The 14,625-nt window shown below is 31.2% G+C and overlaps 1 protein-coding gene across 1 annotated transcript in view; it reads right to left on the bottom strand.

The window, feature by feature from the left end:
• The window catches only part of LOC145744610 (phosphatidylinositol 4,5-bisphosphate 3-kinase catalytic subunit gamma isoform-like), an 18,927-nt gene continuing 4,302 nt past the window's right edge, over positions 1-14,625 (bottom strand). Inside the window, exons 2-21 of the mRNA XM_082562503.1 lie at positions 8,570-9,587; positions 8,037-8,221; positions 7,361-7,615; positions 6,989-7,087; positions 6,600-6,747; positions 6,209-6,422; positions 5,955-6,090; positions 5,424-5,606; positions 5,101-5,245; positions 4,819-4,997; positions 4,246-4,369; positions 3,880-3,999; positions 3,569-3,694; positions 3,305-3,424; positions 2,937-3,166; positions 2,253-2,383; positions 1,788-2,000; positions 1,467-1,660; positions 861-989; positions 1-613 (exon numbers count right to left, since the gene is read on the bottom strand). Coding sequence (XP_082418629.1) covers positions 479-613; positions 861-989; positions 1,467-1,660; positions 1,788-2,000; positions 2,253-2,383; positions 2,937-3,166; positions 3,305-3,424; positions 3,569-3,694; positions 3,880-3,999; positions 4,246-4,369; positions 4,819-4,997; positions 5,101-5,245; positions 5,424-5,606; positions 5,955-6,090; positions 6,209-6,422; positions 6,600-6,747; positions 6,989-7,087; positions 7,361-7,615; positions 8,037-8,221; positions 8,570-8,791 — 3,288 coding nt within the window. The 5' untranslated portion in view covers positions 8,792-9,587 and the 3' untranslated portion in view covers positions 1-478. The remainder of the gene's footprint in view (positions 614-860; positions 990-1,466; positions 1,661-1,787; positions 2,001-2,252; positions 2,384-2,936; positions 3,167-3,304; positions 3,425-3,568; positions 3,695-3,879; positions 4,000-4,245; positions 4,370-4,818; positions 4,998-5,100; positions 5,246-5,423; positions 5,607-5,954; positions 6,091-6,208; positions 6,423-6,599; positions 6,748-6,988; positions 7,088-7,360; positions 7,616-8,036; positions 8,222-8,569; positions 9,588-14,625) is intronic.

The following is a 14,625-nucleotide window of genomic DNA, read 5'->3' as shown; positions in this document are numbered from 1 at the left end:
ATCCTTAGATCATTTTTAATATTATTCTTCATTATAAATAAATGTATGCATAAACTTTACATAATTCAGAATAATTCCAAATTAATAAACCAAATATTACGTTTTTAATAACTAGACTAAACAGGAGGTTTTTGGCCTCTATTTTGTTGCAACATGCAATATATAACGTTGTAAAAAGTAATATTAGATTTCAAATATATCTTAAAATTGTAAGATCACAATTTTTAAAAATCATGCCTCAATTATTTTAAGTTACGACACCTATATAAGAAATATTGCTTCAAACTTAAAATACGACGTCACAAAATCTTTAAAATGACGTCACACGGTCATCCCTCCCCCTTTAATGACGTCACAGGGTTACGACGTGACGTAATTTACTCCTTTATAGACGTCACGAAATAACGTCACGTGGTAATCCACTTCCAAAATAACGTCACAAGTTTACGATGTGACGCCATCGACTTCCTAAATGACGTCACGAGCTCCCGGAATGAACTACCCTATGTAGCATCCAGTTAACTTGAACCGTCCAACTCTTCCGTAAAACTCCGGAGATTTCCGAGAGGAAATGATTTCCCGCTTCCTGCTCCGTTTTGTGCAATACCAGCACCTGTGACGAAAGAATGACGTCAAAATTAAAAATAATAAATAATAGTAACATTTATTAGTACAACGTCATAATAGGGTATCATAACGATTCCGCCATCTTGTTGTTTACACTAAGTGTTATCAGACCCCATAATCACGTGTTTACACCATCAAGTCGCGTACTGACACCTTTTCTTTATCACGTGATTTCTTAGTTAACTGTATCAAATGTAATTGTATGTAGTGTTCGTATTAAACCAGCAACTTACGTTCTGTAAATATCTTATATCCCTGACCGAATTAAGTTCAGGTATCCCGGTTGACTTCATCATGTGAAATAAGTTGATGAATAAAGGAGCATGTCGTCGAATTACTAGGTAGGCATGGACACAAGTCTCCTGATAAATTAATATAATATTTATGTTAGTGGTTTTAGAACACAATTTTGACCTATTTCTTATCTTTTAGTTGCGGTTTTTTATTATTTAAAGAAATAGTAGATACGATTTTTAAACTACTGCAATGGACCTCGAGCGCCATCTCGCGGTTGGTTCTCAACGTTACGCAATTAGCAAAAATATCAAAAATTTTGAATTTAACGCCACAAGCTTGTTATTTAAAGGCTAAATCGCGTAATCTCCCAAGAGAACACCGTTTAAAAATTGTATAACTTAATACTGGATACAAAAAAGTATTTAGACTCTGACAAAAAGTCAAATTTTGCTCAATTTCAAACTGGCCTTGGGTTTTATAATGAGCCAACAATCTTATAAAGCTATACAACTTAAAACTCGTATTAGGTAATGTCAAAAATTCAATAATAGTTCAATTAGTTACACAACTTTTAAACCAAAACAACAAACTAATAATCCCACCTTAAACCGTTGGAATAATTCACTATCGTCTTTCCCCATCATATATACGAAATCAGGGGTTAAAACGAATGGAACCCTTTCCCGTTGTATCCCGTAAAAAGATTTCGTGTTCCCCAGGAAGTGCCCGAAGTCGATGTGGAATAAGTTGCCCGATTCGGTCACCATTATATTATCATTGTGACGATCCCCTATACCTGTGACGTCATAATCTTATATTATTACTATAACAATATAAATCAAAATTAGAACACACTTTTACAACAGTAGGATGAAATTTTTTTTTTAATTTTACAAAAAAATTATGACGTCATAATCACAAACCTAATACGTAGGTTGCCACACAATACCCAGCACACGACAACATAAAAGTTTCTGTCGCTTCGTCCATATTTTCTTTCACAGGATTTTTTCTTTCGATCCATTTCTTTAATACGTCATCATTAAACGTTCCACGAATTATTCCACCAAATTCCTTCTGTATCTTAGCAACTGTGTTCGCTTTTGGAACGATTTGGATCATCCCGTTTTGCCATCCTAGTGGACAAAATATTTGTAAGTTAACTTTTTTACCTAAACAGATTTAATTAGTATTTGCATGATTTACCGAAAAAAACTTCATTTTACCGAAATTTTTGTATTATTTTCGGTAAAATCTTTTTAATATAGTTTTCTGTAATATGTTTTTAATATAATATTTTTTTTTATCCGTAATTGCCAGCCCACACTTACGCAATAAATGTTATCAATTTCTATTAAAATGACCTACTAGTCTTTAAGGCGACTTACCGGTGCTCATGCACCCATATGGAAGTAAATGAAGATCCAATCCCTCATCATTCCACAACTTTCCCATCAGTTCCAACATCTGAAGAGTCAACATATCCTGACGTAGATCGTCTCCTTGTTTAAAGATTATTCTGTGAAGACAAAAATAAATCAGATTCGTAACTTGAACTCTTTCATTCAAAAATTACGTAACCTGACAACGTGACGTCACTCACTTGACAACGTGACCTCATTCAACAGACAATGTGATGTTGTGACGTCACTCACCAGACAAGGTGACGTCACTCACATGACAACGTGACCTTACTCGCCAAACAACGTGACGTCACTGAGCAGACAAGGTGACGTCACTCACGTGACAACGTGACCTCATTCAACAGACAATGTGATGTTGTGACGTCACTCACCAGACAACGTGACGTCACTCACATGACAACGTGACCTCACTCGCCAAACAACATGACGTCACTGACCAGACAAGGTGACGTCATTCACCTGACAACGTGACCTCACCTATCTGACAACGTGACCTCACCTACCTGACAACGTGACCTAACTAACCAAATAACGTGACGTCACCCACATACCAACGTGACGTCACTTTCCAGACAACGTAACATTACTCATTAGACAACGTGACGTCACTTACCAGACAACGTAACCAGACAACGTGACGTCACTTACCTGACAACGTTGTCGACTTCCCCTATTGCCAACTTATCATCGTTTTCAAATTCCAACCAGAGCGGTCTCTTCTTTGAATCCATGATCCGGATTCTAGAGAGGATCACCTTCCCGACGTTGATCCGCGGATCAAACGGAGCTTGGAAGCGATCCGGAAGCGGGTTCCGCTTTAGGGATTCTTGGACGACATCCAGAGCTTTTCCGCTTGATTTACCGAACCTCATCGCGATCTGTATGTGACGTCACAATTAAAAATTAATAACTTCTTAATTAAAAAATAATTTAAATCAATGTTATATTTTCAAATAAAACGTAACACTAAAAAATACAATGACGTCACAAAACCGAACAATGACGTCACAACTTACGTGGGAGGAGAGGTTTTTGAGGTTGTTTACAGCGGAAGTTTGTCGAGTTAATTCCTCCAGCATATTACTTCCACATCCTCTTAAATAAGCTTCCAATAACACAGAGTATCTTTGGCTCACCTACACAAGCAAATTGAATTTTAAGGTTAACGTACAAATAAGTACAGAGTATGTAAACGGATGGATATTACACAAATAAAAAAATTTAATATTAAAACGTTTTAAATTTTTTTTTTCAATTTAGTTATGACGTCATAATCATACCTGTGGATTCTCGATTTCACATCTCAAGAACCAGAAGAAAAAATGTCCGACTTTTTTACTTTGGAGAGCTTTGGTTAAAAGGAACCGGGCGAGGGCGCTGTCGTGGTAAGGTTCGAACTGGAGAGCCTGAAATCATTTTTCAATAAATTAAAAGCATTAAAATAGGAAACAGAAGGTTTTGAGTTCAAGTCGCACTAAAGGTACATGCAAAACTTACAAATCTTAGCAGGTATCGCAAAAAACAGATCTCAATCATATTGTTCAATATTTTATCGTAGCTTTTAGTATTTTAAAATTATAGAATTATTAACCTGTGTTAGTTGTAGCAGATAACAAAGAAGTTTGTTGTTACTCAAAAACTTGAGAGTACGAACTGCAAGACTTCGAACTTTTTGGTCAACATACTGAGAGTCTAACAACTCTAATGCAACCTTAAAAGAATTAACAACTTTATTATTCGTCATTACTTTATATAGTATTAATGTTAGCCACCTAAAAAATAATTTAAAGTCTTAGTGTTTTTTTAAAAAGTAAAATGTGTTATTCCAAAACAATCTATAGACATTCAATTTTCATATTTTCTTATATTTAATTTTTAATGTTTTTTTTAATTTTTATGTATATTACAATATATATAATAACAAGCTGTAAGATTGTATTTATTTTAAACTAATTACCTCCACAGAAATGCTCGACCACTTCTCAAGCAAAGCATGCATGCTGACAATACTATCCAAACTTGCAGCCTCAACTGATTGCAAAACTTTAGGAAGAGAATTACCCCGACCCTTGCAATAAGATCTAAATGTAAAATTTTTGTATATATCTTTATCTTCAATGTGGGAAGGTCGAATGCTTGACTTAAACATAGAGTAACATCAGTTACCCCGACCCAGTCTCAAGTTGCCCGTGACTTTTATACCGTTTATAGCACCTTACTCAAAGACGCTACAGCATGAGAGCAGTGGGGTTTAAACCCATGACCTTATGGTGGTGTAGCAAGTGTTCCTACCACTACACCACGCTGCCGACCAAAATGTATATAAATGAAGTATTAGTAGTACAAAAAGCTAACAAATCAATGAAACGCTCAGATAAATTATATTTGGTAAGCATCTCCAAATGGATCTTAGTCAATTTTGGGTAATTTTTAATAATCATCGCGTATAAAAAAAAATCACAAACTCTAGGTTATAATAGGGGTCCTTATAAAACAATCCCATTTGTGGTCCCCTCTATAAATCACCCACCTATATCTTCTAAGTAATCTTTTGTCCTCATCACATAAGATCGTTAGGGAGTCGGACTGAAACAACTCCTCCAATCTCTTCCAAGCAATTGATCCGTGTTGCGGAGTCTCCTCCGGCTCTTGATCCGCAAGTTTCCAACCTCCATTCGGGAAAACAACTGGGTGCAGATAAGAATCCAACTAAAAAATTTTTTTTTTTTATTAATTAAAATTAAAAAATACATATTAATTTATTACCTTTAAAAATAAAAAATTTTATTAACAAATTTTCTTTTAGATTTACCTCAATATAAAGTTCAGCGGTACTGGCGGTTGATTTTCCGACCACATTCGGCGCTGTTGTTCCGGTAAAAGTCTCGAACGAAACGTCATCATTATACGTCATCGGCCAAGTCTTAAAAGTCTGTTTACTTGTGCATAAAACTGATCTATAACCATAAACAATTTACAGTAAATTCATAAAAAAAAATGAAAAATTATAGTTCATTTTTAAACACTGGCCGATTAGTATGACGTCATAGTACATTTGTGACGTATATAAGTTTTTTAAACAGCAAGTTTTCAAGTTTTTAAATTAAAAAAATCAGATAAAATTTTTTTAAGTACCTGTGGTTAAAAATTTGCATATTAGCCCATCTTAAGACCACGTGACTTTCCCCGTTCCGCTCCATGACCCCTGTTTTGACCCGTGGTGGCGTTGTTTTAAATATTCCGATGATGTTGAGATTAATGGAAGCTTCTTTTGGAATATTACGGAGTTGGATGTCAAAATAATGCCAAGTATACCATCTATATAAGGCATAAAGTAACTTAAATAAATTCTATTAAGCCTTTGAGTTACGTTTATGTCCGGTAGTGTGGAGTACTAGCAATGGCATCGGAATACGAGCCAAAAGGTTTTGGGTTCGAGTCGCACCAATGCCATATTTTTTGCCCTTAAACCCGGCGTTAACAGACAGCTCAATTATGTCACGACAATAATACACCCTTTTTCATTAAAAATATAAAACCTATTACCTTAAAGTGATATAGAAAAAAAAATCATATTTTTAATTCGTTAAAAGATGTTATAATACTATTGTAATTTAAAAACCCATTTTTTTCAGTTTTAAGAAAAATTATTCAACACGTGATTACCTGAGGTCGTCGTTTAAAGGCACGGGGTTGGTCGTGACCGGTGAAGCGAGAAGCTGACGACCTCTGTACAATGACATCATGACGTAGATGAGGTCAGGTGACCCTACATCCGGGTTTATTGTTAAGTAGTCGATGCCTGAAATGTCAAATAGAATTATGATGTCATAATAAAACAAAATAAAGTCCAAAAACAATAACGTTACATTTAAACCACGATGATGTCACAATCAAAATATGATGACGTCACAACCCACCTAACACTTTAACCCGAAATTTTCTTTTCATGTCCCAAAGTGAAAAAGCTACAATTTCGGTGTGGTTTTTGTTACCGCCATCTAGTGTCAGTTGTTGGTGGTTCTCGGTCACCCCCGTGCTCTCGTCCACCAAGTGGTCGGGGTCATGAACTGGGAGCGGGTCATCGCCCTCTTGTGACGGAGGAGGGCATACGGCAAGTTGAGGGTCAATTCGCTGCAAAATTTTTTTCATTTTATTTTTTGGAAAAATTGAAATTTTAAGGTGTTTAAATCTAATTTAACACATTAAGAATTATTTGGGACCCTCCCCTAGTGAGGATAAAAGGACCTGGTGGACCTAAAAGGACATTAATCAAAAACTGATTAATCTTCTTTAAAACTAAAGTCTTACCCTTGCAATACACTTCCTTATGTAAACAAAATCCATAATTTCCCTGGTCCCCCAAATATATTCAGTCATCCCACAAACTTTGAGGACAAACTCAGATGGTTTGGATGAAGCTACGATGCCGAAAGCTATTTTACGAGCAGGAGTCAGACTAAAAAAAAGAAATCTCATGTTAAAGTCAAATAAATTAAGTTTTAATTGTCATAAAAATTAAAATGTAATAAATGAAAAAAATCTTAATATCAAAATTCAGTTATTACATTAAATTAAATCTTTATACAATTAAATTGTGAAATAAAATATTATTAAAATTCCTAATGGGCATAAAATACTTAATGTTAAAATTTAAGTTAATTTTAAAACAAGTTTATTATTGTTTATATACAACGAACCCTTCAAAGAACTCGTCGATAATTTGAACAGGGGTATTATCAATACCAACCAACATAGTTGAACTACTCTTACTCGGACCATATATACAGATGCTAATCCTAAATAAAAACACAATTGATATAAACCTACTAAAATTAATTGGTTTGTCGAATAAAAAAATAAGGAAAATTAATGTAAAAATACCAATTAGAGAGAAAATAGACTATGTTAAGGAAAAATAAACCAAAAAGTTTAATTTAAGGTAAAAGTAGACCAATTACAGAAAAAATAGACCTATTTAAACTGTAAATACATTATACAAAGCGGGTATAATATTTTTAATTAAAATAAAAAAAAATTTGAAAATAACCGTCACCGGGATTCGAACCTACCGATCGTCAATCAACACGTTTCTTGCAATATGAGGCGGGAGCGGAGTTCGATCCAAATCCGGCTCCATCGCATAATTATCCACAACCCTCGTCCTCAGCGCTCTTCTTCTTACATTTGTAAACTTCCTCCGAGTTAGATAAACTTCGTCCTCTTCTTGTGTTAACCTCTGTGACCTTGAGTCATATTTTCCCCAAATCACGTTCATTAAAGATCCTAATTTGAGGTTGAAAACCCTTTCTTCATTGCTTTCAACTCTGTAAATGAATTAAGTATTACGAAAAAGGGTTATTTAGAACATTTGATTTTATTACATAAGGTCGTGGGTTCAATCCCCACTGCTCTTATGCCGTAGCGCCCTTGAGTAAGGCGGTATAAACGGTATGAACTCCTGCTGAGCTAGCACTTAATCAGCAGCTTAACTATCGAGCAATTATAATCTATAATATCCCAAACTGCCAAGGAGAACTTAAGACTGGGTCGGGGTAACAAATGTTACTCTATGTTTAAGTCTTAAAGTCAACATTCCCACATCTACGATAAATAAATACAAAAACCAGATAAATACTTGGCCAAATTATAAAATTAATGGATTTAAAACCAATATTATATTTTAATACTTGATTTTTTAACCCTTTTGATACTTTAAAATAATTCTAATTTTAACTTAAAATCCACCTTGCAAACTTGACGTCCAGCTTTCCTTTCAGCTGATCCTTGGTCCATGTGTTGACAACCTGGAGAGTTTGGAAAGTTTGCTGAAGATCACAAATCTCGTAAACTCTTTCATCCTGCTCGTACGTGAGGATAAAGTTCGACTCCAATGACTTTTCGAACTCCGGGTACTTGTCGCGCATTCTATCCTGTGTGGCGTCATAATATGGTACATCAATTTTAAGTACAACACTATTTGTAAGCTGTGTGTGACGTAATTAAGTGACGTCATCAAAATATTAAGCAATGACGTCAAGTATAATATAATAATGGTTTGCAACTGTTACGTAAAAAAGTTGTTGAGAATGTAATAATGACGTCATCATCAGCGTTGTTTGCTGACAATGACGTCATAATTACGTAATGACGCCAAGTTAAATAAAATAATAGTTTGTTAGGTAAAATAGCATTGTGTGTTTACAAGAACGCTATTGTGACGTCATCAAAAATTTTATGTTTACAATGACGTATATGTGACGTCACAAACACCAACTTACCAACAACAAATGTTTGATCTGACCGACGGTGTGGTTCCCAACACAGTTGATCGTTAAAATATTTTGGTTGGGAAGTTTGAAGTCCACCTGGATGGTTCGGATGATCGAGAAAAATCCGACCGGGATTTTGAGACCAGAAGTTTTACGGACAAGTTTTGATTGGTTCCGGTGGGCGTCGATGCCTTCCCCTAGTGGGGATAAAGGGGGATCGGTTGTCTCCATGGGGGCACCAATTGGTCAGTTTGTTATGCAATGGTATAGATGATTATATTATAAAATCTAAAAAACTCACAAAATAACTTTGGTTTGAAAGATATATACAATCTTAGGCTTAATATTTTACGGTATATACATAGCATGGGATTACGAGCCAAAAGGTTGTGGGTTTAAATCCCACCAATGGCACAATATTCGTCTTTGAGCCCAGCGTTTACAGATAGCTTAAACACGTCACAACTGCACACCCTTTTTAAATAAATATAAAATGTACCGCTTTAAGGTAATAGGAAAAAACTATTAAAAAAAAACTCATTACATAAAAATGTATACCTTCTTAATTCTGTGTTATAATAAACTAATACAAAACTAATTATAACCAAGTCCTACTATGTCGGTTTAATAATAACTAAAATAACAAAATCTTAACCTAACTATACAACAAACTGTTAACTACAACATAACATTTTCCTTTAAGAAAATTACATTTTGATAATTTCTGTAGCTTATAAATACCAAAGTTTGTTATATACAGTAACTAAAAACTTGGTTAATTAAGCTTATTTAATTATATTAAATACGCGCGAGCTTAACTTACTAATTGTTGATAATTTTAAACTGAGACTAAATCAAATTTTTGGTTTAACAAAAACTTAAAAAGTTGTTAAAACCGAGCACAAAATATTAATAACAAAACTCTTACTCTCCCTATACCAACCTACCGGATATGACGTCACATAGCGCTTTGTTATTGTTGTTAAGGTTTAACTATGACGTCACACTCTGATGTTTTTCTTAATTTCTGGAAATAAAAATATAAAATAATATTAACAACAAATAATAATAAACAAAAACAATTAATCCATTGTTTAAATTATTATAACAATGGTTTATTACTAAACGATTGTTTAAACAATCGCTTTTTAAATTAAAATTTTTAATGTGTTTTAACCTATTACTAAATATCGCATAAAATATAAATGTACGCGTGCAATATTATTTTATTAAAAAAATTTTAATATAGTTTGCCGGGTGGTGTCGCTAACACCCAACAAACTACTACTTTTGAACCGGTCATGGCGTCGGACTATGAGCCAAAAGGTTTCAGGTTCGAGCCGCACCAATGTCACACTATTCGCCCTTAAGCCCGGTGTTTACAGATAGCTTAAACATGTCATAACAGCACACCCTTCCCCAATACAAAAATAAAAACCATTTAGTTTAAGATGATATGAAAAAAGTTACCCTTTTTGATAAATAAAATTTAATAAAATTTACACTTTATTATTCTAAGATAATAAAACATTACAGGAGTAGATATAAAATTTTATTTTAACAACTTTTTTAATTTTTATTAGATGTTAAATCAAATAAAAATATTATTTCAACCTTCTATAAAAATTAGATCAAAAAATCGTAAAAAAATTAATTAATTTTCGATTTTATTTGTCTGCGAATTCTATTTTTTGCAAAAATTCAATAAAATTTTCCTAAATCTCTTTAATATGACTTTTATGACGACAACAATACATGTTATGACGTCACAATTGCTTTATAATAACAACAACTTGATTGACAGAAATAAATTTCAAAAAAAAATCCATTTTATTTGATAAAAACGAAAAACATGTTTTTATTAAAAATAATATATTTATATTAAGGTTTACAACAAAAATAAAATCTACTTTTAATCGTAATATTTATATAAGATTTATTAAACCACATATTCAAGTATTTGCGATATAAAAAAGAAAAAATTTCAAATCTTTAATTTGCTGATTTTTTATCCAAAAATGAAATCAAAATTTTTACAAATTTTATTCAAAAAATCATGACTTTTATTCGATCAAAAATTTTAATTAATTTTTTCTCACACTGCGGAAAAAAATACAAACAAAGATCACGTGACCTTTGAATATTTTTTCAGTTTCGCTTCGAAAGAAAAGAAAAAAAATCAAAAATTTTAATTTTTTTTGTCATGGGAGAATGGAAAAGATAATTAAAAATTTTTAATTAATATTTCGAACATGTGGTTGTGATGTCATAAGAGCGGTTTAGTTCGTGGAATTCTAGAATTCCCTTTACAAAGCAAATACGATAGAAAAGCTTAGAATATTAGGAAAGCGAAATTTGTTAAATTTCTAAGAAGTTTAATTAAAAAAATTAATTACTTTAATAATTCCTATTTCAACTAAAATTTTTAATTAGGTTTCAGTATTTTTGAGTTTTAAAACTTTAAATAATTTCTTTTTTAATTCGAAAGTTTTAGTAAATTTAGGCTTTTTTAAGTTTTAAAATTAGGCTGATATAAGATTTCGTTTTTCGTCCCCAAATACAGAAAGGTAAGATTTAAATTTTGAAAATAAAAAAAAAAAATTTTCAAATAATAACAATTAAAGACAATTAATCCATTGTTTAATTATTATAACAATGGGTCATTATTAAACAATTTTTTTAACAATTGTATTTTAAATCATAATTTTTAATGTGTTAAAAACCTAATACTAAAAATCGCATAAAGATTTAAATTTTTAAAATAAATTTTTATTTTTAAATTGTCGCGAAAAATAATTAAGTAAAATAGAATATTTTTACAAATCTTTTAATAAAGAACCAGTCACTAAATTGACACTAAATGTAAAAACGTTAGGCAGAAAATGGCGATTTTTATTTATTAATTAATAATAATTTAAAAATAATTAAAAAATCTTTTAAAATTCGATTAAAAATTTTCGTAAAATTTCAAAGTCCTCGAAACCGAAAAAATTGTTTGATTTTTATCAAATTAATGACGAAATAAACGATGTAGTGATGTTACAATCAAGTTTACTCAGCTGAATAATGTTTGATTGACAGCTCGTCAACTTTGCGGCCGCATTTGTAAATATTAAAAATTTATCCTCAAAGATTAGTGCGCGAATCGATGTGAATTTAAAATTCCAACGCTGTTGAGGATTTTGTAAAAATTTATTAAATTTTTGCGATATTTTTGTTAAATTAAATTTTGTTCTGCGTTTCGTTATAAAAATATTTACATAAAAAAGTTTTAAATTTTTCGCTAAAACTTTGCCAAAATATTTTCAAAGAATTTTTTTTAGATTTTATGATCTATTTTATATAAAATGACGTCACCATACAACTGAAATATAACTGATGTTGCGCCAGAATTTAAACTGTAATTAAAACAAAACTTTAAAATTAAAAACGCGATTTTAAAACTGCCATTCATATTAATATTAAAAATTCTAAATCTTTGATCTTAGATTTTAAAATTACCCAACAATTAAAATTTAACTTTGATCATTATTTTAGTAATATGACGTCATATTGAGGAGAATAATTGAATTAAAAGTGGTCCTTATTGTAATTATATGTATTGCAACATTGGTTAAAATTGGTTAAAATTAATTATATATTTAAAAATAGATTGATTTGTCTTAAAAATATAAAATTAAAATTAATTCGGTCTTACGTAATTGTATACGTAAATTTATTGTAAAAATGCCTGTATTTATTTGTAATTATTTTTAATTACTATTTTAAGTAAATTTTTGTAATTAAAATTAATATTTCTTAAAAAGTTTGACCTTTGACCCCGTTTTGTCGTCGATAACTCAAAAGTAAAATTTTCAAAACAAACAAAATCAAATTTTAATAATTTTAAACCCCAACTAAAAGTGGGGTCAAGTGATTTGTTGCCATAGAAACAGGAAAAACGGGGTTTGATTTCACCCCGACTCCCAGCCACCCACAGTGCTTACCCCCTTTTATGGGGTAAATTACTTTTTAGCGCGCGACTTCAAAGATCACCTTTCTAACCCCGATGTTGGTTTTAGAATTAACAATTTTTCGCTTTCGATCTTTGGGGTTTTAAGATAAATTAAATTTTAAGACTCGATGAAAAGAAAAAAATTAATTTATCAAGGTTAAATTGTCCTTTAAAACTGTTAAACATTAAGTTTAAAAAGGCGAATATTATAAAGTTTCAAATATTTTTTAATTGGGTATTTAATTTTAAATAAAAAAAAAAAAAAATTTAATTTTTAAATATTTCATAATTATTCTCATATAGTAATTAAAAAATTGCACAAATTTATTTAAAAATTTTGAATTAACAAATCTTAATTTACGCTAGTTGAAAAAATCCACTAAAAACCTATTTTTAAACACTTTAAAAAAACTTAAAAATAAATCACATTGTTTAATGTCAAGTTTACAAAAGCTAAAGTTGACCCAAAATCCACAAATCTTTAAACTTTCAGTTTCTCAAAACAACTTTTTCACTTTCGAACTAAACCTCCAACATTTTGTTGTTCTAAACCCGGGGATTCCCCGCCAAACAAGCGAAATCGAATTTTTTGTTTATGACCAAATTCGACGAAGCGAAAACCGAGTTAAACATCGACAAACGACCTGATTGTCGGCTTTTCATTTATCTCTGACCCACCTACGTCACAGTTGGTCGCAGACGACACTTTTTTGTGATTTTTTTTGTTTAGTTTTGTTTGAAGTGAGAAAACATGAAACTTTGATGTTTTGGGGGTAAATTAAACATCTGGAGATTGTTTGTGGGTTTAGGAGGGTAAGGGAGGGGTTAAAGGTGGGTAATGGGGTTAATTTTTAAATATCAAATAACTTAAACTTGTTAGAAGAAATAATTTAAAAAAAATCAACTTTAGAGTCCTTCAATATATATTTTACTTTTATTATAAAAATCCTAAATAAACTTAAACAAAAATCAAAAAAATTTTATTTTACAAAAACCAAACTTAAAAACCCATTAGTTAAATAAAATGACCGCCCCTTAAATAGTTAAACCTAATTTGCCCACTTTATGTAGTAGGTCCATCGAAAAGGTGACCAACCAAAATGTCTAAACAGAGAAGGTGGGAAAATTGTTTTGTCACTTTCAGCCAATTAAACACAATTTTAAATCAAACTCTTTGATAGAAAATCAATTGTGATCACATCAGAATTAAAAGCTTTAAAAAGTGTTAAAATTTTTACTATTTTTTTTAACAATTTTTTTTTTTAATTTAATTTATTTCCGAATTTTGAAATTTAACTTAGGTTTTAATATTTTACACGTTATCTTATCACCTTAACCACTAATGCATTTAAATTCGATCTAAATCAAGCATTAAGGACACAAATTCGACAAACACAACGCATTACAGCTGTTATTGTACACTTACAACCTTTATCTAAACAAAAAAACTGAAGTTTTTGTTGAAATTTGATACCAAATTAAAGATAATATTATGAAAACGTGTCAACGATATCAATTTATAGAAATTTATCGCTTTTTTTAAATTGAGAAGCAATAATATTAACTAAGAAACTATGAATCTTACAAATTTCATTAATATTATTGCTTAAAAAATCACAAATTTAAACAATTAAAAAAAACTTTAAAAAAATCCGCAAATTTAATTAATTTTAGGCAAACCAAAACGGAAATCTTTAAATACCCCCCCCCCCTAGTGACGACAAAAACAAGTGATAATCTCGCATTGTGTCATAGAGTAAACACACATTAGTAAATTCCTTAAGAGCGAAACTAGAAGTGTCTACCCAGAGAAAAAACGAAATATAAACGAAATAGCAATTGGTAAAAAATGTTGAAGGGGCCACTCAGAGAAGGAAACGAGTTTTGAGGAAACTTTTTAACATACAGGGCTTAAGCTTACTACTATCAATCATACATAGTTGTAATAGATCGTGTGTTATTCAGGTCTGTAGTGGATTTAACATGTATAAATAGGTTTAATAGGCAGAAACAGAACTAGGAAAAATAATTTGTATTTACCAGAGTTTTTTTCTAGCCAAAAACAAGCAAA

This window comes from Corella eumyota, chromosome 3, assembly GCF_963082875.1.
Source record: "Corella eumyota chromosome 3, kaCorEumy4.1, whole genome shotgun sequence".
NCBI lineage: Eukaryota > Metazoa > Chordata > Ascidiacea > Phlebobranchia > Corellidae > Corella > Corella eumyota.
Note: the sequence above shows the minus strand (reverse complement) of the source record. Positions and strands in the feature narration are given on the sequence as shown.